The 22,871-nt window shown below is 33.4% G+C and overlaps 2 protein-coding genes across 3 annotated transcripts; one reads left to right on the top strand and one right to left on the bottom strand.

Moving 5' to 3' along the window:
* Window positions 1–71: 71 nt before the first annotated feature.
* On the top strand, window positions 72–9,893 carry LOC126760356 (DNA topoisomerase 1). Of its 2 annotated transcripts, XR_007667191.1 has the most exons (9): window positions 72–337; window positions 4,354–4,532; window positions 4,596–5,634; window positions 5,693–5,781; window positions 6,289–7,418; window positions 7,484–7,734; window positions 7,817–8,010; window positions 8,110–8,271; window positions 8,344–9,893. XR_007667191.1 is itself a non-coding variant. In XM_050475938.1 (8 exons), exons 1-8 carry the CDS (start codon window positions 311–313, stop codon window positions 8,210–8,212), a joined length of 3,012 nt encoding a protein of 1,003 aa, XP_050331895.1. In that variant the 5' UTR covers window positions 72–310; the 3' UTR covers window positions 8,213–9,893. The 2 variants fall into 2 exon arrangements, 1 of the variants encoding a protein (XP_050331895.1); XM_050475938.1 differs by having other exon boundaries at window positions 8,110–9,893.
* A 2,254-nt stretch (window positions 9,894–12,147) lies between these two features.
* LOC126760357 (type II inositol 1,4,5-trisphosphate 5-phosphatase) lies at window positions 12,148–17,229 on the bottom strand. The gene is made up of 12 exons (XM_050475939.1): window positions 17,126–17,229; window positions 16,907–17,065; window positions 16,616–16,847; window positions 16,373–16,559; window positions 16,013–16,292; window positions 15,783–15,956; window positions 15,374–15,712; window positions 15,089–15,313; window positions 14,360–15,026; window positions 14,104–14,290; window positions 13,807–14,031; window positions 12,148–13,380 (listed from the first exon to the last, which is right to left on the bottom strand). The coding sequence occupies exons 3-12, from the start codon at window positions 16,814–16,816 to the stop codon at window positions 13,136–13,138; spliced, it is 2,730 nt and encodes a 909-aa protein (XP_050331896.1). The 5' UTR covers window positions 16,817–16,847; window positions 16,907–17,065; window positions 17,126–17,229; the 3' UTR covers window positions 12,148–13,135.
* Between the last annotated feature and the right edge of the window lie 5,642 nt (window positions 17,230–22,871).

The raw sequence follows: 22,871 nt of genomic DNA, 5'->3' as shown, positions 1-22,871 counted from the left end.
TCGCAATGGCAAGCCTGTATTAAACGGAAAGTACTAAGTTTGGAAGGCAGGCATTTTACAATCGCACAATCTACTCTAGTACTTTCATTCGACACACACAGAATTTTTCTAAGTTCCATTTTGTGTGGCGACTCGAGACTTTGAAAAATTTTCATAGCACTTTTGCCTTTGCCGTGTAGCTCTTTGCTTTTATATTTCATCTCGTGTTAAGTGGCTGAAATAAGTATTTTTTAGCTGCTAATCGAAGCAGAGAAGTGTGTGCGTGGAATCTTCCGAATTTTCTTGTGAATTTTCGTAGTCGAGACTAAAAATGAGCGTGGATGTGGCACCCGAAAATGTAAGTAGTAATTATGGTAACGGTGAAATTTTATGTAATTTTTCAGATATTCCTAAAAAACTACCTATAACAATTTTTACAAAATAATATGTTAAAAAACAAGTGTATATTAAAACGGAAATGTAGATGCATACTCAGTACCATTATGGCAAATCTGTCAGCAATATTTAAATGTACATTTCCTTTGTTTAAGTAGTAATTGTCTCGTCTGTGCGATTTGTCGGGCCCCAACGCGATCGCCTTGAAATGAAAACGTCAAGTTTTTCATGAAAATGGCGACAAGTCCCCAACAGCATACATGGACAAAATGCAACACAACGGGCAAAATCAGCAAAAACACCAACAAAGAGAGTAATACTTGCTGTTTTACCTGTGCTCCGAAGTAGTTGCAATGCAAAATTCGTATAAAATCTGTGATTTGGCAAATTTTGACCCAAAAAAATCTTAACTGCCCATCCTCGTTAGGTTTAGATTTATGTACGATGGTAATTATTTAGATGCCGTACATTGTGTTTGCTATGTATAAGCTCCATATAAGCTGCAGTATTAGTTTGCAGTATGCATTTTTTTTTTTTTACAAATATGCTGATGTGATGAGCTTTCTGGCTGGCTGCAACAGGGAAAGTCAAAGATGGAAGTAGCGTAACAAACGCAGCACTAAGTACAAGTAATACTGTGAATACGAGTCGGTAGAGCGAGCGAGTGAGCCGCTCGACATGTAATGTTTTCGTAGGCATTGTCGTGGTTGCTCGGTGGCAGCGTAAATTTTTCAAAGTCTTCTGGAACGTCGGAGTATTGGCTATGACTGACTGTGGCGGGCAGATCAACTAATCCACGGGCTGATAATAGCGAATACTTTTAACAAAATTTTTATATCCGTCGACATTCTATGCGAAAACAAAAATATATTATTTACGATTTTTTTTATTAATGTCATAGGTAGTTAGGATAATGTTTATTGATTTAAATGTTTTTTTTTTCTTTATTTAATTTTTGGTAAAGCAAGATTTATTCTGTTAGTATAATGAAAAATTAGATATGGTTTTGTATTATCGGTGCAATAGTAACAAATAAAAAGTTATTATCTTATTAGAGTATTAAGTAAATGTAGTACAAAATTGTATTGCTTGTTTAACATTAGAAATAAGAAGCGTTAAAAAATAACCACCACAACAACAACCACCCTCTTTTGCATCCCTTGATTTATCAGTTGCTTCACAATTAAATTTTCCAAGCACCAATTTTCCTTTGTATTATCTTTCATTTCATTCACTTTGAAAAATCGCATTTCGTTTTTATTAACTTGTTTTTAGAATATTGTTTACATTTACTTCCTTTGCATCTGTATATCTATATGAACACAAATGAATATGTGCAGGTGAAGTACTTTTGTTTCAAAGAGTGTCTTCAATTCTTTATAATCGGAGATTTTTACACACTCAAATAAGAGTGTGTGTGTACATATGTATATGTTCATGTGGATACAACTGTAGGCCCTATAAGTAAGTAAAGTTGAACATATGTATACATGCTTTAACTTGTTTTCATTTTGGGTTCTTTTCTCTTAAAACTTGCACTCTGTGTTACATTTTGTTTGACTTAATAATTTTTAAATGTTTTGCTAATAATATTCATATTCCAGTTTCTGACGAAACAATGCCAAAATCACCAATCGTGTTTTAATGAAAGTATGTATTGACTTTCATCTCCTTTTGTTTAAAGTCAAGTAAATGCGACTACTGCATTTGCCAAATCAAATAAAAAAGAAACAAGAAAAGACGTCTACTTCAGCTGAACCGAAGTTAGAACACAGGTTCAAGTTTTCTTACAGAAACTTTTTATGGCAGTTATACAAGTATATTGTAGTGATCCGATCTGAACCATTTTGTGTGGAGATTCTATTGTTGCTTTGGACAACAATTCTTGCCAAATTTTGTGAAGATATCTTGTCAAATAATAAAAGGTTTTGGTATACCCTACCATATGTAGCTTTTGAGACAACTTTAGGGTGTCAATATACAAGTATTTACAGACATATAAATGGGTATATCGAATTCCGAGGTGAACTTATTATAATGACTGGACTATATATACAGGGAGACGGACATGGCTGAATCGGCTCAGGTCGTCATGCTGATCATTTATGAATATAATTTATAAGGCCTCTGGCGTTTCCTTCTGGGTGTTACAAACATGGTGGTAAATTCAGTATACTCTGTACAGGGTATAAACATGCAATTAAATATGTACATATGTGCATACATATGTACTTATATGTGCACACGTATATGTATGTAAATACGTAGAAACATATTTGTATCTACATCGAGCTAAAAATCTTGTAGGTTATTCGCCTCTTCTCTTTTTTTGTGAGCATTCGTTTTTTGTTTCAATATTTCTTTTTCTCTTTGTTACCTGCCACTGTCGTAGTTGAATGGGCTCCAGGTTCTGATCTGTTGCTGAGCTGATCAAAAGTATGACGAACTTAATACATATGTACATACGAGTATTAGTGTGAAAATAAAATAATGCCTTTTTCATATGTACATATGTATGTCGTGTGTTTTTGCTTGCACTGTTGCAGATTCTTATTTGATTGTATTGTATTGTTTTGAAGTACATATGTATATTTATAAGTTAGAAGCCGTAATCATTAGATATATATAATGATAAATATATATATGTACATATCTACTTAATTCACCTTTGTACATATGTATCTGTTTTATCACGAAATTAAGTGACGCACCCTCAATAAAGAGAACATTATTTGATAAATGTGTTAAGATCTTTTGAAGATCTCATTCGTCAATGCAAGAATACAAAACTTTGAAATAGATCAACATGTCGGAAATTTCTGTTATACATACATATGTACTCACATATCGATTTATATATATAGCACTAAAAATCGTTCATTAACATTGCATGTGTTGTCCCAGGGACACTGTGTACATCCCAAAAGAAAAGGTAAATTTTTTGGTTATTACTTTCAAGTGTGAGCGATAAGCAGCAATACCCGAAAGCTATATCTACCGAAGCACACATTGCAAACGATAATACATTTGTTATATACATACATATATGCATGAAATTCATCTACGTCACACTGTGCTTTTATTTGTAATTAGTATATGTAGGTACTGCTTACATCTATGTATGTGGATACTATAATATATTTATTTAAATATAGTATTAGGAAGAATTAAAATTTCTTATATAATTATAAAACAATGACCTATATTAACTATACCGAAATATTAAGGCTACATTTAGGGCAATGGCAATGTCAAAGACACCTAAGGTGTCGACTATAGTTTTATATTTTGCTAGTTTAATTTATGCATAATATCCAAGAGCGTAAAAGTCGTCACGTCACATTGTTGTGAAACGTGTGTGAACGGAGGTGTGGACAACGTGTTCGTTGACTGATGCTAATAATTCATTTTTCTTTAATTTTTTCACATACAAACATACGTAAACTTTAGATGTTGTTATTTTGTACGTTCATATATTGATTAATAGTCAGCTGGATGGAATTACCTTTGTCTAATATTTAATCTTTTATTTGATTTTTTATTGTTTTCAATAGACTTGGCGAATTAGTTTGAATTTTTGAGTGTAAATAAGACAGCTCAATATTAGCCGGCAATTCTGCCTAATAATTGGGGGCAATATGTTACACGTGGTCAATTCTCTCACATGTTTTGGCAATTGTTATGGTTCTACGACTAAAGTTTTTGACATAGGGGACACAAATAACAAAAGATAATTGCTCTAACCTTACAATATTGTAATTAGAAACTTGTTTCATGTTGCTTAGAGTTAAATGTCCAATAAGATTATTGTTTTGTATGTGAATTACTAATAGCGGGACAGGCGTACGAAAATAAATGTTATTTTATTCGTCAATACAGTGCCTTTTATCAATTACTTTACTTAAAAAAATGTTAATCATGTGTTTATAAATATAGAATTATAATCAATATTATAATATATAAATATTTATTTTTTAGGACATCAAGACTCAGAATGGGTCATCCGAACTGGTGCAAGTGAATGGCGTCAGTAATGGTCATCACAGTGGTAGCAGCAGTAGTAAACATAAATCCTCTAGTAAGGATAAACATCGTGATCGCGATCGTGATCATAAAAGTTCAAGCTCAAGTTCAAAGGATCACAAGAGCAGCAGTCGGTAAGGCAACTAGTGCTACTTTTCACTATTTAAAAACTTAATGTTTTTTTATTGATTTTTTAGCGACAAAGATAAACACCATAGTAGTTCTTCGTCCAGTAGTAAGGATAAATATCGAGATAAAGAACGCGATGGCAAGCATAGCTCCAGTTCAAGTTCGAGCCATCGTGATAAGGACCGTGAAAAGGACAAAGATAAACATAAATCATCATCGTCATCGAGCTCTAGCCATCATAAAAGCTCGTCAAAAGATAAGGAACGCAAAGATAAAGATCGTGAACGTAAAGAAAGCAGTAGCTCCTCTTCGTGCAAAGATAAAGATAAGGAACGAGATCGCCACCATAAATCGTCTTCATCCTCATCATCTAGCTCTCGTGATAAGGATCGCCATCGGAGTTCGTCGTCATCTTCGAAACACAAACATTCCAGCTCTAGTTCTTCAAAGTCTTCATCCGGTGACAAATCAAAATTAATAGATGGAGAATTCATTAAACCAGAGCCGATCTCACAACCTTTAATCGATTCACAGTCAAATGGTTATAATACTGATTTTGTAGCACTTCGACCCGAACCAGTTGGTAACGATTATATGGATGAATCAAATACCGGTTTCGACAATAGTCAAAATGGCAAAGATGGTTACGAAGAAAAACCGGACATTAAGATGGAAGAACAAAATATTAATATTTCACAGGCTAGTTCATGCGATTATTCGATGTCACAATTTAAAGAGGATGAGCCCTCATTTGTCGTAAAAGAGGAGGCCAGTGCTGACGAAGATAGTATGTTCAAACAGGAGACGGAAAATCAAGAGTATGAGGACGACGAAGAAGATGTCCCATTGGCTATGCGTAAGACAAATGTTAAAACTATTACTCCAATTGCTGAGGAGGAGGACGATGAAGAGGATATACCACTAGCTAAACGCAAAATAAAAGCAGAAGTGGAAGAAGATGACGATGAGGATGTGCCATTGTTGGCAAGAAAGAAGGCTAAGAAAGAGTCATCATCAGGGAAGACTAAGAATAAAAAGAAACGTGTCAAGGAAGAGGAAGAAGAAGAGTATGGAGAGACAAAGCCCAAGAAGAAAAAGGCCAAGAAGGTACTTGTGTGCAAATTTAGTAAAAACTAACATTTCTGTACAAATAAAAACATTACAGACCGAGCAGCAACCACAAGTTAAACAGGAGACTGCTTCCCCAACCAAACGAAAGAAGAAGGAGGAAGAAGAAGAAGAAGTTTGGAGATGGTAAGAAATCTGTTTTCTAACATGTTTGGTTAATTATATTAGTTGCAAACGAAATTTTAATGTGTTGTCAGCTGGTGTTGTGGCTCGCTAAAGAAACAGCTGATATCAGTTTTGAAGTCATTGTATGATTAACACAGTTTCACAGCCTATGTAATTGTCATATTGAAGAAAAAAATATTTGAGGTTAGGTTTTTATGTCACTTTACCTCAGTACGATATTTTCGTGTTCGGTGTGTGGTTTGCGTAATGTGGCTAACATCCCCACTGCATCTTTATGGCGAAGGCAACTAAAGTATTTATATTCGCAAGCGAAAGTGTTGTCTTCGCCATATGCAGCAGACAGTCAGCTAATTGGAATCGTATCACTTGCTCTGCACATACGAATGCATTTGCTTCCAACTTTAGCACAAAAACAATATCTAGAACCCAATCCGTAGTTAAGATTGCGTCGAAATCCCAATCCAAGAAATTAAAAACTAAATTTACTGTTCTAAATAAAAATTTCAGGTGGGAGGAAGAGAAGCGGGAAGATGGTGTTAAGTGGAATAGTTTAGAACACAAAGGGCCCGTTTTTGCGCCACCATATGAACGTGTACCGAAGCATGTACGTTTCTATTACGATGGCAAACCTATGGATTTGTCTTCAGAGACTGAGGAGGCAGCAACGTTCTATGCAAAAATGTTAAACCACGATTATTGCACAAAACAAATCTTTAATGACAATTTCTTCAAAGATTTTCGTAAGAGTATGACATCCAAAGAGCGTGAAATAATCAAAGACTTTGGAAAGTGCAATTTTGAAGAAATGTTTAGGTATTTCACTGCAGAGTCCGAAAAACGCAAGAGTGCTACAAAAGAGGAGAAACTGGCTAAAAAGATGGAAAATGAGGCATTAGTTAAGGAGTATGGAATTTGCCTAATTGATGGCCACAAGGAAAAAATAGGTAATTTCCGATTAGAACCTCCAGGACTATTTCGCGGTCGTGGCGAACATCCGAAAATGGGTATGATTAAACGTCGCATTCAAGCAGAAGATGTGTCTATTAACTGTGGCAAAGATTCGAAAATTCCATCGCCACCACCGGGCCACCGATGGAAGGAGGTGCGCCATGATAACACAGTAACCTGGTTGGCCTCTTGGACGGAGAATGTGCAAGGTCAAGTCAAATATATTATGTTGAATCCCTCGTCTAAATTAAAGGGTGAAAAGGATCACGTAAAATATGAAACTGCTCGACGTTTAGCTAAATCTATAGACAAAATACGTGCCACATATCGTGATGAATGGAAATCAAAAGAGATGCGTGTCCGACAACGCGCTGTCGCTTTGTATTTCATTGATAAATTGGCTCTAAGAGCTGGTAATGAAAAAGACGAGGATCAAGCTGATACCGTAGGTTGTTGTTCTCTTCGCGTTGAACACGTTAAATTAGAAAAACAATTAAACGGTAAAGAGAATGTTGTTGTATTTGATTTCTTGGGTAAAGATTCCATTCGCTACTACAACGAAGTTGAGGTTGAAAAGCGAGTATTCAAAAATCTAGAACTATTTTTGGAGAATAAAAAGGAAGGAGACGATCTGTTTGACAGGCTTAACACTCAAGTGCTTAACGAACATTTAAAGGAGCTTATGGAAGGTGCGTTTACATAAATACACACATATATAAACATATTTTTAAGTATATATTTTTATTTTTTGAAGGACTCACTGCCAAAGTGTTCCGTACCTACAACGCCTCAATTACATTACAAAACCAGTTGGATTTACTCACCGAAGAAAGTATGTCACCTGCGGAGAAGTTACTTGCCTATAACCGCGCCAATCGTGCAGTAGCCATATTATGTAACCATCAACGTTCAGTACCAAAAGGACATGAAAAATCAATGGAGAACTTGAAGGAGAAGATACGTCAGAAACGCGAGATGATTGAGGAAGCCGAGTCCGACTATCATGTAAGTTAAATAATTATTGGCTGCATATCCATATATGTATATATATATTGTTTAAACAAACTATAATTTTCTTTCATTGTAGGATCTGAAAAAAGCTGCCAAACGTGGATCGGTAAAAGAACGCGTTATGGCTGACAAGAAGGCAAAGACGTTGGAAAGATTAAAAGAGCAGCTAAAGAAATTAGAATTACAAGAGACTGATAGGGATGAGAACAAGACAATTGCATTGGGCACATCTAAGTTGAACTATTTAGATCCACGTATTACTGTCGCATGGTGGGTAGAATGTAACGTAACGTTACGATACTTTATACAAAAAAACTTCTACATAATGCAGAAATACATACAATTAAATATTTGCAAATTTGTTTACAGGTGCAAGAAGCATGGAGTGCCAATTGAAAAAATCTTCAACAAAACTCAAAGAAACAAATTCATGTGGGCTATACATATGGCTGATGAAAATTATCGCTTCTAAATACATATTAATGTATTGTATGTCGGCGGCAATGGCGCACGGTAACGAATTCGGCGCAAGTATGATGTTTAATCGTAAATAAATAATGTTGAAGGTTTAATGTAGCATTCTACCCTCCCCGAATGCTGCAGCACTACTACTACCACCACCCACCACTTAACGCTGTAGATGAATGCATGATGAATTTAAGAGGGAAAAAGAAATATCAAAATCGGCGACGTCAATAATGCTTATTTAAACAGCAGACGGAAGATTAAGATGAGAGACATTAAAATATGCCTCAAACTATTTCATAATATATGTATGAATTAACTACATACGTATATGCATATTATCCATAGTATATAACGTTTAGTATGTAACAATCAACTTATTTCATTATGATAGACACAACATTACTTGCAATACATTTGAATACATAATTAAATATGTATGCCTAGTTATGTAAGTTAATAGGAATAGTTTGCCATTTTATGTGCGAATGGCAACGGACTGTTCTCCTTAATTATCATCATGAACACACACTCACATATATATACATCTACACCCACACAAACAAAACACATTTAGTAGAACGTATTAGCGTACAAACTTTAGAAATTTTTGAGAGTTACAATTTCGTTTTTATTTATAAAACGCGAAAAAAAATTAAAATCACACAAAAAAACGTAAATTTAAATGAAAATCTGCATATTTGAATGGAAGGACAGCGCAGAGCATATAGCGGCAAGGCAATTTTTACTGGAACAGTGCACACTAATTCAGTTTTAGTAGAAATTTTGTTTTTAAAGCATGTATACATAAATACTAGTGTGCTTTCTTTTTTGATTTTTCCTCAAGGAAGGGCACATCACTGCATATACATACATATGGTATATATATACTATAAAATATACATGATAAACAAACATTATTTGAGTTAAATCAATTTTTAGCATAATTCATTACAATTTTATCTTATCTAAATGTAAGAAAATACACTATATAATATAATAATAATAATAATTTATAAGTCGTCAGAGCAAGAGAAGAGGGAAACCGCTTCGTTACACTCAAATAAGAGGTAAATGAAACACAAATTTATCAATGTAGCGGGCTAATTCAGAATTTTCCCAATTTATGTGTAATAATTTAGATTCGATCTTAAATGCAAGTATGCAATCATTCGGCGTATGCATTGAAAAAAAATAAAACTAGACTTTTAATTAAACAAGAAAATAAAATAAGAAAAACATGCAATTTAGTTTATCATTTATTATTTCTTTATTGTTTTTTTTTTTTTTAATTCTATACAATATGAGACACAATTTAATAGCAGTTACAAAAAAAATAATAATAATAGTATATTTATATATACATATTATATATATGTATGTACGCGAATACATGCGTATGTATTTTCAACAAGTTAAGGTTAAAAAGTAACTTTTGTACCCACACTTTCCACTATTTACATACCACAATACAACGTACATACATGCATACATATATTCAGTTGTTTTTGTATTATTTAAGTTACAAAACAGAAATATATCAAATATTGTAATGTAAACAACAGAAAAGCATTTACTTTGATTATTTATGGATTTACATAAACGGAACTAAACTGGATTTGCATCCGAATGAGTGCTATCTCCCCAGCAGTGTTGCCTAAAACTAGATCAGATCATGTTTTTGTTTTTAACAATGTTTTTGTTTAAACAAAAACAATAACAATGAATTTTGATATTACAAAAATAATAACACTTGTTAGCTATTAATCGCTGTGAAGCGGTGACAGCGCAAAACGAGATAACGGTGAGTGGTTGCTCGAGAGTTACTTTTATATATAAATAATATACCTATACATATATATGATTATTTTTAATTAGCTTAATATTTATAATTCTTCTGTAAAAAATTAAATATATCTTCGTTTGTCGAATTTTGCTTTTTATCTATTGGTTTAAAACAATTGCTTACATTACATTACAATACTAAAATGTTTATATTCCTCGCACACAATTTTACATTTGTAAACAAATCATTTACTTCAATTCAGAAGCTTTCAATCATCAATCAAACAATATAACATGAGAATCGTTAAGCGAAAACAAAAAGAAATTTCAGTTTAATTGGCAAATAGCTGAAAAGTCAGTGATATCAGCTAGCAAACGACATAAAATACATTTTTTTTATAATATACCAGCAGATATAAATAATAAATATATCAAAATCAAACCAAATTAAACACAAATTAAGCTGAACACATACATACATACTAGTTTTATAAAGCAAGTATTTTATAGAACAAAGTATATAAAAAAAAATATTTAAGAACACATCAACTTCTGTTTATTGCAACAAAGTTTGGAGTCAATAAAAATAATTTGAAAATAGAAGTAGTATAATAATTGAACTACAAACACACTCGAAGAGCAAAATCAATTAAACATGCCTAAATTAAATATTTTATGAAGCAAAAGCACTCAACATTGGCATAAAATAAATAAATATCGTATACATACAAATAAACAGATCATACGCATATCTGTTTAGGTATCAACTCAACTTTTGATTAAACTAATCAACAGGAGGTGACAGTTAATACGGAAATACAAATAAAAACAAATAAAATTTATAATTTATACATATGTATGTGATAAATAAGTACGTATGTAGGTAAGTGGCAAAATTACTAAATAACTAAAATAATTTGCAACAAAAGCACATTTAGTTGCACATACACAATGACGTATGTATGTATCGTATTTCAAAGGATAAATAAAATTTAGAAAATACATGTGTCACATTTGTTTGTTTTGGAAAAGTAAACCCGATGATATATACTACGAAATTTACAAAAAGAATGTTTAACACTATATTGTACTATAATATTATTCCGTTTCCACGAAAGTCGGGTCTACGTCTGTTATGTAGGTATGTCCATGTAAAATTCGAAAATGTTTTAACAAGTTGAAGGCTTGCCTTTTGCAACGTTTTTTTGAGAATAAATGAGCCATCCAGCTCTTTGTAATGAAGAGTGTAAAATCTTCGATTATCACCATAGAACCAGCATAGATTTTTATTTCATCTTAAACATTGGAGTATATACCTTCGGCGGTACAAAGTGCAATTTTTATATTCTGAACCAGGTGTATTAAGTTTGTTAAGAAGTTTGAAACAACCAGAAGGAAACTTCGGAGACCCTATAAAATGTAAATTTGTATATATAATCGAGTAGTGTGAAGAGCTGAGTGGATTTTACCATGTCAGTCCGGCGACTGGCGAAATAGTCCCTAAGTTTTTGAGATATTGATTTCAAAATTTTCACACATCCTTTTCTCTCTAAGAAACTGCTCATTTGTTGGAATCAGCTATAACGAATCACTATAGCATACAGTGTTTGCCGTGCAAACTGAACGATCGAAATCAAATTCTCCTATGGAAGATATCTCCAAATAATTTGGCACGGATTATTGCCTACGGCAATGGTGCAATCTTCGATCGGATCACTATAGCATATAGCTGCCGTAAAAACTGAACGATCGGAGTCAGGTGCTTATATGGAAAACATTCTTATTTGACGTGATATTTTCAAGTAATTTGGCATCGAATATTGTCTAAGGTAATAAAGTAATCTCCAAAGAAATAGTTCAGATCGTGTCACTATAGCTATTATACAAAACCGATCGATAAAAATAAAACTCAAGTTTTTCTATGAAAACATTTTTGTTTGTGAAGGGTATTATTTATGAGTTTGTCTTCTAAATATGTTTATCTGTTCAATATTTCTTTCCAAGGGTTTTATTTTTTTTTGCTTTCAAAAAATTTTAAAAGAAACTACATACATTTATTCATTTATATTTGATTGTTTTTTTATTAATATTTTTAAGTCAAATTTAATTTTATTTATTTGTATCGTTTAAAAAAAAATTAAAATAAAAATCATTCGGTTAATATACATACATTTTTATTTCGATATTTTGCACTTTGTAATAATTTCAATTATTATTCAACACTAAGACAAACATATTAACAAACCGACAATTAGCTATCATCAACTTATGACTAATGTATATAAGCTCTAAAAATTGTATTTTTCAAACGTACGGCGTTCATTATTAACTCTTATTATTTTTCACAAAAATTCATATGTATGTGTGTACGTTTGTTTACTCAACCAACACAACATTTAGGCAGAACTCCGCTTAAATGCAGCAAAGACGTGGAATATATGTAAGTTCAGACCGCAAATAATATACACGTGCAAATAAGGCAATTACATTATCCGATTTCACGTAGTTATTGCTTTTGCGGTTTAGCTAAATGCCAAAACAAAAAAAAAAATACAAATCGCTACTTCCTACAGTATATAGAACACTAATGTTTTTATAGACCTTAAGCGTCGTGAGATTTTGTTGTATATATTAGACATTGAGTGTATATGTTCTTCAGAGAAGTACAAGCGCAGTACATTTCTAAATGCTTCGCTGTAAATATTTTATAAATTTTAAAAATTTCATATCCTTTTTTTATATATATATATTTTTAATATATATATTTTTGCTTAGCGCGAATTCGAAATTCGTTTACATTTCTATTTCATTAAGCGTTTAAATTAATAGCAGAGCATTAAGTAATCATTCTCATCAACCTTAGACACGTAAATGTTGTTGTTAATTTAATAATACGCGATAATCGTTTTAAAGAAATAAATTCATGACAAATGCTATCGTGCACAGATGTGTGAGTAGCAAGCGAATACCGCAACTTGCAACAATTTGACATGCAAATAAACCGTTATATATTGCATTAAAACAGAAAACATAAACTTAAGCATTAAATAACTATAGAGAAGCAAATTTAAAATAATACATTGTACAAATAATTGCTGACAACAAAAAAATAGCAATAGCATATACAAGTACATATACATTAAATCTAATTAATTGCATTAATACGAGCAGTGTTACTGCCATCGCCACCGCCGCCGCCATTACTACTGCCGCCACTAGCGCCACCGTCTACGCCGCTGATACCGCTGCTATCGGTAATACCTGTCGACAATGTGCCGCCAATGTCGCTGGATATGAAGCGATGCATGAAATCGCGACATCGAGTCTCACGATAAAAATCGCGACCTGCGTGTGCGGTGCTGCGCAGCAATACACGCCCGAACACGCTGGCTGTGGGAGCAAAAAATGCAAATAGTAAATAATCAATGGATTTTTTAATATTTTGATTTTTTTATTTGTTTACAATTTTTTTTTAATTTAAAGTTTTTTAGAATTATTATTTTTTTTATTTTTTATAATTTAAAATTCTTTAGTTATTTTCTTTAATTATTATTTTTTTAATATTTAATTTTATTTGACTTCTTTTTAATTTTATTTAAAATAAAATTTGATTTAATTTAAATTTTTTAAACTTATTTTTGACTTTTTTGTACTTTTTATGTTTTTATGTTTTTTTTTTATTTTTTATTTTTTTTTTTAAATTATTTTTTATTTTTTTTTAACTTATTTTTTAATTTTTTTTTGGTTTTTAATTTTTTCAAATTAAAATAATTTTTTTTTTCAACTTCATTTTGCGTGGTTAGCGTGTGTACATACCGACGTGCTGTAAATTATAGTACTGCCGCTCTATGCCTTGGCGTAGAAACATGCATAAATGCACGAAGACATTGCGGCGCGGTGAGCTCAGCAATGATATCAACTCCATGGCTTCTGCGGCCGTATTTGTTTGCAATAAATCTTCGACAAAAGGATCAAGTAAGGGCTTTTCGGGCAAGTCTAATAGCATGAGTAGCGCCTCAGCAGCTGCTTGTGGCGTACCGGCTAATTTGCCCAAAGAAAAATTTACTGTAATGTTTTGTAGAAAGGAACATTGCAAAACATGCGTTTACTTACGAAATTCCTCGCTCGACCATGTGTCCAACCAATCGCGTATAACGTTAAATTGCAAGCTGCGCGCATGTTTATATTCCAATGTTTCGAAAGCACCTTCCACTTTATTGCCCTGCTTGTGCAGATAGTCGATGAGGAAGAAAAACTCGCGTGGCATTGTCACACGGAATTCCGGTGAATCATCATTCATCTGAAAGTCGAGTTTATGCGGTTAAACAAGAAATTAACAACTTATTTTGCTTAGCATAGCATTACTTACCAAATCTTTAATTTGCGCTTGCGTATACGTGTTTAGCGGTTGATTGGTGCGACAAAGCGTTTCCACCGAAAGACCAAAACAACTTGGCTTGTACTCGCCGGTGACCGTCAAAAACATATCTGGTCCGTTTTTTACATGCAATATCAATATGTCGAAATCGAATTTCCAATTGGTCGTGCGTATTTTCTTCAACAAGCCCGTTATGGAACGCACATCTGCCAGCAATTTAACGCGTACACGCTTGGTGCTATCGGTCATTAGCGTTTCGGCACGCGGTTCGACTTGCAACCACTTTTCGCATATATCATTCAATGGTGGGTCTTTGACTTTGAACATAAACTCCACCGGCATTTGACAGTTATTCGAGACAGTGAAATCACATACGGACAACTCGTTGAAACGTACGACACCAAAATCGAGCACGGTTTTATCGACACTTATTTGTGGTTGATTCTCATTTTCACGTTTATCAACCAGCTTCAAGACTTCTTCGTGTATGCGTTTGTAACGCTTCTCATCTTTGGTTTTGATTTTTACACGAAATATTGCATAAACAGGCTTGTGATCACTCTGTCGTATCTCCATAATACTATTGTAAGCCAACTGCTCAATACGCACACCTTTCCATAGCACACGATCGCAGTATGCTGGCGCGCGTTGTTTCTCACTGAAAACGTGAACAAAATGTAAAGAACATAAAATCATGTAATTTAGCATTAAATTACGCACCTGCTGTCAAAATTATCAGTGCCTACATCGTACTTGTAGGTGGGTCGAAATTTGATACGCCCTTCACTGTAACCATCAAAGCAATTGCCTTTACCCATTTCAATGCGTAACTGATCATACTTCATAAGTACATCGTAAGCGTTTGGTGAAGCGCGATTACATGGCAATTGTAGGCCTGGCGGCTCTTCAATGCGATAATTTAAGTCACCAATCCAAAAGATGTGTCTGTGAAAAAAGAAAACGGTAAAAATGCAGATCTTTGCACTTATTTTTTCCTTTACTCACTCGTGATCATTAATGGTACGTTTTAGATCATCATCGAACACTAAACCACGTACGATACCCGCATAATCTTCATTGCGTGCCTCAACGAAAGCCATATGAGCAGCTAAATGTGAGTTTACAAAGCAGAGGTTGCCTTCATTCAGTTGTATGCTCACCGCAACGCCGCCTTTGTTGCCCAGTGTGTTGAAAACGCCGCGCGCTACTGTTTTGACTCGACAACGGGCAATATATGGCCGTAATTGTTTACGTATGATGATTGTTAACATCATGCCAACGAGACGTACGCTAGTTAACTCCTCATATTCGCCATCTTTGTGTAAACTTGATAGCATTTTACTTCTGCATTGTAACGATAGATTAATGAATCATTATCATCAAAGTGGTATGTATTTTATTAGATAAAACTCACATCCACATGGGGTCAGGGCGATTTTCGCTGAAAGTAATGGCTTTAGCTGATGTATCCAGCTCTTGTAGCGCAATGGCATATATGTCGGCTGGTTGCTCACCATTTGATAGCCACAAGTGCAATGGACTGTCACTATATGGCTTGTTATTTACATTCCAAGTGCCACAATACACACTTAAAAAATATAAATAACAATATTAAAAGAAAATGTATTATAGCTAAAAACGTACATAAAATCCTTGAAAACAATATATTCATTTTCACGTCGTTTCAACTCCTGCTTCACTTCGCCGATTTGTCGGTAATCGTTCAGCCAACTATAACTCAAAATCGATTCCGTTGCCGCGGTTGAGTGTGTCATTGAAAATTTAGCTGATATGATTTGCGCATGAAACGTTTCGAAATCAGATGCGCCCTCGGCTGATATGATTGGGTAGTAGAAATATTTCACGGCCGCCTCATCGGCTGTTTTTAGATCGAATTGCAATTGCGATATGGAACCCTTTTTATCTGAATTTGTGAGCACACATTAGTTTCATGTTAATTTGAACACATACATACATGTACATGTACAAATCACAGATATTTACCACTGCCTATTTGAAAAGTTTCATTTAACGCGAAAATCTTATCAATGGACAAGTCATTGACGTTGCGTGGCGGTAAGCGCGCTGTTGCAAGGGAGAAAACTGCGTAGGTGCCGCCTGCCACTGACACTACTAACGCCAACAAGCGACTTCGATGCTCTTGTCCAATAATTTGATAGGCTTCAAAAATCTTAAAGAAAAAATTTTAATAACTTGTGTACAATTATAAATACAAATTTTGCTTACCGATAAGACTTTTTCGTTGTCTTTGAATTTTCGTTGCACTATTTCAATTGTATTTAAAGATATTTCTCCATCTCGCATATCATTATCTGAGACTACACTTCCTAATAATCCTGAGCTGGAAACAGCCGCTGATATCGTTGGTATACTATTTAACGACGATAGCGTCGTTGACTTAGACGACATTGCCGGATCAGTGTTCATCTTCCTTACTGTTACTAATATCCCACTCTAACTACAATTATAAATATTTCAGTGTACTTTTCTTTTGTTGCTATTTTTAGTAATTTTTACACTCTGTTTTGTTTGTATAAAAACGTCATCGATAAGATACGACGTTTGCGTCAGTTCGTGGGACTTTTCTACTGCAGCGAATACCAAAGCGTTTTGGGTGTTGTTTTGCTTTCCATTATAAAATTTTCGTTTTTCACGTCACTGATATTGATTTTTGCTCTTCAATGAAAAGATAAATGTTTATGTTCACCAGCGATATGAATCTGACTTAAATCTCACTTTGCTATGTTTTAAAACCGTTTATTAGCTTATTTATATACTTAACGCGAATAAAACTGATGATTTTAATTCGCTGCTGCTGTTCTGCTAGTTCGACCGTTGAAAATTCATTGACAACTATGAAACGTCAGGTAAAGCATTGCCAACGCAAAAATGTATTTCCCAATTTGAAATTTTCGAAATTTGTTGAATATATTTTAAAATTTTATGTAACAAACGTCTTACTCAAAGCAAAGTCGGCGTTATTTTCTATAAAGAAAACAATTTTTGGTAATAAATTATTCGGCTTTTTCGCTATTTCCTAAAGTAATAATAACACGACGCATAATTTGTTGTCCGTCAATGTGCTACAGTGCTGCTTGTGTTGACAGCTTTATATCATTTCTTCCTTTTTCCTTCTACTTCCGCAGTTATTTTGACATTTTCAGTTAGTGGCGTGATTTTAAACCGCTATAATTTTTTCAAGTGCGCGTCGTGTTAAAATTGTATTAATTTTAAAGAATTTAATCGTTCGGTGTGCATATAAACTCTTTAGAGTATGGTTGAATAGTAAAATGAGCATGTAGTGTTATTTGCAATCAATTAAAAGTATATAAAAGATCAACAGGCTCCGTGGCAGTTGTGTGTGCATTTCTAACCTAAAAGTGGAGTGGCCTTGAGAGTGAGGCTTTTTAGCCAAATGCTAAAGGATAACGATTTATAGATTTCATATTGCAATAATTTGCTTTAACATGTGAAAATACACAACAACTGCAACACAATGAGTTAAATGATTGTAGATCAACTTTTCTGGTTGTGATAATTTGCACCGTTGGCATTAGTTGCATTTCTGATTCGCTATTTTGCATTTCATTATTTTACTTCATTTCCGTGCAGGTTTGACGTTTCCGTTGCAAGCGATTTTTGCAAAAACTGTTCTCATATTTTATGTTGTGCAAGGAATATAACAAAGAAACTTCTTGTTAAGTGTTAATATAAACATATGCATGTATGCATGTCTTCGATTACGAACTATTATTTGTTGTTGTGTCAGTGATATTTCTAATGAATACGTGATTGCAGGTGAAGAGCATATTTGGAAATACCTTAATGAAGTAAGTTATAATAAATGTTTATAAATATTTTAATTTAGTTAATTAATATAATATTTAAACTGATAATTTTCACATGTACATATATTTTCTAATTAATATTGAAATTCGTTTATAATATTAAGTGTTACCAGGTATCGAGTTTTTTTATTCAAAAATTTTGGATTTAAAAAAAATTTTCAATTTTTATTTCCATATTCGGGTTTAAATTTTTAATTTTTAATTCAAGATGTTGGAGATTAAAAATTGAAATTTTTATTTTTTAATTTAATAGTAAATAAAAAAATTTGTTATTACATTAAAAACTAGAATAAAAAAGGATATAAAAGGAACAATTTACACATGAATTTTTCACTAAAACACTACTATTAATTAATTAAAAATAAGTAACACAAAAAAGAGCTGAAATATGTTGCCATAAAAAAAACGTAAAAAATTTTAATTTTAAAACAATCCTTTTTAAATTAAAAGTTTTGGATGAAAAATAATTTTTTATCTTTCAATTCCGTATTTAAGATCAAGAACTATTTTTGAGTAAGATTTTCGGTATTACTAAATAAAGTTGTTTAATGTACTATAATTTAATTTTTGTAATTTTTTGAAATTCCGAAAATCTTAGTTAAAAATAAAATGCAAATTTTTAATTGCAATTATCTGAATATAAAATAAATTTTCAATAGCAAATTCCGGGTTGAAAAATAAATAAAAAAATTATCTAAAATACCAGATTTAAAATACATATTTTGTTTAAAAATTAACAAAAAATTGATTTAAGTTTACATTTTCGCAGGCGTGAAGCCTTTGTGTGCTAATATTTTGACCTCGAGCTCGCACTAAGCTATAATCTTCACTACTCCAGAAAAGTGGTCGACAAACTTACATATTCTAACGATTAATATTTTTTCAATTATATTTATCACAACATTTTGGTCGAAAATTTAAATTTTGAATCCTGCTATAAAAAGTTTTTTTTTTAATATTCAGTGTTTCATTAAATTAATAAAAACAGTATTCATAGATTTCAGAGTAAAAAATGTGGATTTTTCGTTTTTCTCGCGTTTGTTTTTGGTGCTTCTTTTTGTCACTCATCCCTTTAGCGAACAGATATTTTTGCCCCTGAATGTGTGTGAACATACTAAATACGTACATACATATTTGTATGGTTCCCGTTTTTGAACATTTTTGTGTACACACGTGTTAAATTATTTCGCGCTTCAAAGTTTCAACGGTAATTTTCTTTGCCTTATAGCTTCATTTCAATTCTGTGAGCGTACATACCAACGTTTGTTGTTGTAAATGCCATTGCCCAGCTGACAATTTGAATTGCAAAAGAGAGCAATCTCTTGCCACATGCCCGTGTGTATCTAAGTTTGTATGGATGTATATGTGTATATATGTAAGTAATATTGGTGAATTTTTGTGCGTACATTTTCTTCAATCACTGACAATGCGATTTCAATGATTCTTTTCTGGTGTGTGGAAATTTCAACGATTTTCCAACATCATGTCATTCTTTTGTTTTGAGTCCCTTTTTCAAGAGCGGAAATACTGTAAAATTGTAATATAATTTTGGGCGTTCAAAGATAACTTCTTGCTGATCATTACTAGAATACTAAGCAAACGTTTACTTTAATTCATTACTATCAAAACTTTAAGTCGCTATTAATTTATGACTACTTTAGCAAGTCATTTATTATACCTACAATATACCTAGTATTTTAAACTTATGTGTATTCAGCGTTTGATCTCGCGTGTAGAAGAGCGAACTAACTTCACCACAACTTGACTTAGTTGTGACATCGTCTGCTGTTGGTTGAATAAGTGGCTTTGCGCGCCAAAGTTGATCCTTGAACCGGCGTGGCGTACGCGAGCGAGTTAATTTAAACTTAACGCCTACAACAAACCGGCAAATACACCTTTATACATACACATTACGACTGACAAAGAAAGCAAAAAGTTAACATGTGCAAACATGTAGAGCTGGCTGTCTGGCAAGTGCATTCTACAGTTAAGTACTAGCATTACACCTTGCGTTTTATGCTCAGAAAGTCTGTTGACTTTTTTGTTTGTAGGGGTCTGCTAGCTGCGCCTGGAACTTATTATTTTATTTATGTGAACTTTCTTTTATATATTTTTATGTTAAACATAAGCACATTTCCGCAGTTGTGTGTACAAATAATACGTTTATAATATAAATAATATTTTCTCACCTTCTGCTGTTTTCTATGAAATGATGTAACATACCTCAGTGAAGAGAGTCATAGTTCTGTTTTTCTGTTATTATTGCTTAATTTCTCTATTTCAATTAAAAATGTATTGTTGGTATGCAATTGTCTTCGATTGACATCTATGTATTTTTAGAATGCTTCAGCGAAATTCTACTCTATTCGCCCCTTTTAGTCCCGTTATCTCAATTTTGCGTGATGGGAACGCTTTGTCATTGGAAATAATTATGTATAAGTAATTAAACGCTGGTTAAAAAAACTCATAAGTTGTTTAAGTAAATATGGAAGGGAAGTAAAAGTTGATTTTTAATAAGAAGGAACGAATTTTATCAGTCAAGGAATGTGGTTTGATAAGAGAAGTGCATGAAAAAGGAGTTACAATACCAGAAATAGTGTCTAGAGTAACTAGATACAGAAATACTACTGCAAATTTCTTGGAAAACTCGGATTCCTATGGTCAGACGAAGCGTAGTGGCAGGCCAAGTCACATTGATGACAGGGTTAAGCGATAAATTAAACGCTTACCTGTAAATAAGCAAATGTCTTGTAGTGATAGAAACGCTATTTAAAACTGAATACCTCATTAAATATACTTTCCGTGAGCCAGAAAAATACATATAAATTTTAGAGGGAAGAATTCTGAAATGTAATATTTTCCGACGAAAAAATCACATTTTTTTTTTTACTTTTTCGAATGTTTTGAAAATATTTCTAATTTGCAATTTTTGGGATCTGTCGCTTTACACAATACCTATCTAATACCTATCTAAAAATATTCATATAACTATTTTTTGTCTTGCCCTGATCGAGCAGTTTTCAGTTAAAGAAGTACTATAAATGACGGTCTTCTCTGACTTTTTGGCCAACCTCAAAATTCACTGCTGTTGAAGCTGTCATCAGAAATAAAGATGATACCATCAAATTTGACCAGGACTGACAAAACAAAAAACCCTTTGTAGTATTCTATTATACATTTTTTTATTGCCTTCAAAAGAAACTTCTTTTGTCCCAATACATATAAGCATGCCAACGCTTAATCCAATTTTTTTAAACTTCTTAAAAGCCTCGGTTGGAATGATCTTAAATGCCTTAAACAAATTTTGATTTTTTTCGGTGCGCCATTTGCTTCTTCTTTTTCTTTATTGGCATAGACACTGCTTTCACTGTTATAGCCGAGTTTACAACAGCGCGCCAGTCATTTCTCTTTTTCGCAATTTGGCTTCAACTAGAGATACCAAATGCAGCCAGGTTCTTCTCCACCTGATCTCTCCAACGGAGTGGAGGTCTTCCTCTTACTGCGTCGAATAGTTTCAAAGCTGGAGTATTTTCATCTATTCGGACGACATGACCTATCCATCGTAGCCGCTGTCTCTTAATCTTAATAGAAGCTCTGCAGCTCGAATTATTTTCTCCAGCAGTAGATTAAAGAAGTCGCACGATAGGGAGTCGCCTTGTCTGATATCGAATGGCTCGGAGGGATTCTTCCCGATCCTGACGGAGCTTTTGGTATTGCTCAACGTAGTTTTGCAGGGACACCAAATTCAGACATTGCGGTATAAAGGCAGCTCCCTTTCTCTTTTCACGGGTCTTTTCCACGATTTGGCGCATGGTGAATATCTGGTTCAGTTGTCAGGTCCAATCAGTTCGTTGACGGTGGGCTTTAATCTTTCACACAGTACTCTCGATAGAACCTTATATGTGATATCGAGGTGGCTTATCCCACGGTAGTTGGCGCAGATTTAATTTCCATTCTAAAAAGATTTTCCAATTCTTAAAAGATGTTGATGCATGCTCCTTATCAGTTCTTCGCCGCCGTATTTGAATAGCTCGTCCCCGCCGTTTTCTTGTTCTTTAGACGGGTAATTGCTATTTGAACTTCTTCTCGGTCGGTCAATGCAACGTCTGCTCCATCATCATCGATTGGGGAATCGGGTTCGCCTTTTCGTGGTGATATGTTTTCATTGCCATTCAGCAGGCCGTTACCTCCATAATTTTAATATGCTCTAGGCATCAGTCACTAGATCACCTGGAGGTTCTACATGAGCATACAGTGGTCTTGAAACTTTCTGTTAGTCGCCGCATGTTTTCGTAGAATTTGCGGGCATTACCCCTGTCGGCCAGCTTGTTAAGCTCTTCACACTCACGCATTTCGGCCTCTCTCTTTTTTATCTGCAAATGCGTCCCGCTTCCCACTTCAGCTTTGTACATTGGGTAAAAATGGTTTACCAATCTATTAAATTATCAATTGGTTTGCTTGTACAGATTAAATGGATCAGTCCGACTCAAATTTGATCAGATGGAACAAATGTATTATATGTATATTGTTAAGGTCGTAAATTCAAAACCTCATAAAAATTAGAAATTGAGGGATATATCCCACATACATATTAAAATCGTCGTATAATAACCTCATAACCATCTAAGAAAAGA

The sequence above is a fragment of the Bactrocera neohumeralis genome, chromosome 5 (genome assembly GCF_024586455.1).
Source record: "Bactrocera neohumeralis isolate Rockhampton chromosome 5, APGP_CSIRO_Bneo_wtdbg2-racon-allhic-juicebox.fasta_v2, whole genome shotgun sequence".
Lineage (NCBI taxonomy): Eukaryota > Metazoa > Arthropoda > Insecta > Diptera > Tephritidae > Bactrocera > Bactrocera neohumeralis.
Note: the sequence above shows the minus strand (reverse complement) of the source record. Positions and strands in the feature narration are given on the sequence as shown.

What these genes read in the sequence shown, in the direction of transcription:
- LOC126760356 (XM_050475938.1), top strand. Translation starts at nt 311, where the DNA reads ATGAGCGTGGATGTGGCACCCGAAAAT. An exon ending in TGGATGTGGCACCCGAAAAT is followed by an intron (nt 338 to 4,353) that starts GTAAGTAGTAAT and finishes TTTATTTTTTAG; the next exon opens with GACATCAAGACTCAGAATGG. An exon ending in TTTAAAGGAGCTTATGGAAG is followed by an intron (nt 7,419 to 7,483) that starts GTGCGTTTACAT and finishes TATTTTTTGAAG; the next exon opens with GACTCACTGCCAAAGTGTTC.
- LOC126760357 (XM_050475939.1), bottom strand. Translation starts at nt 16,816, where the DNA reads ATGAACACTGATCCGGCAATGTCGTCTAAGTCAACGACGCTATCGTCG. An exon ending in CGCCCTGACCCCATGTGGAT is followed by an intron (nt 15,713 to 15,782) that starts GTGAGTTTTATC and finishes GTTACAATGCAG; the next exon opens with AAGTAAAATGCTATCAAGTT. An exon ending in CGTACCATTAATGATCACGA is followed by an intron (nt 15,314 to 15,373) that starts GTGAGTAAAGGA and finishes CTTTTTTCACAG; the next exon opens with ACACATCTTTTGGATTGGTG.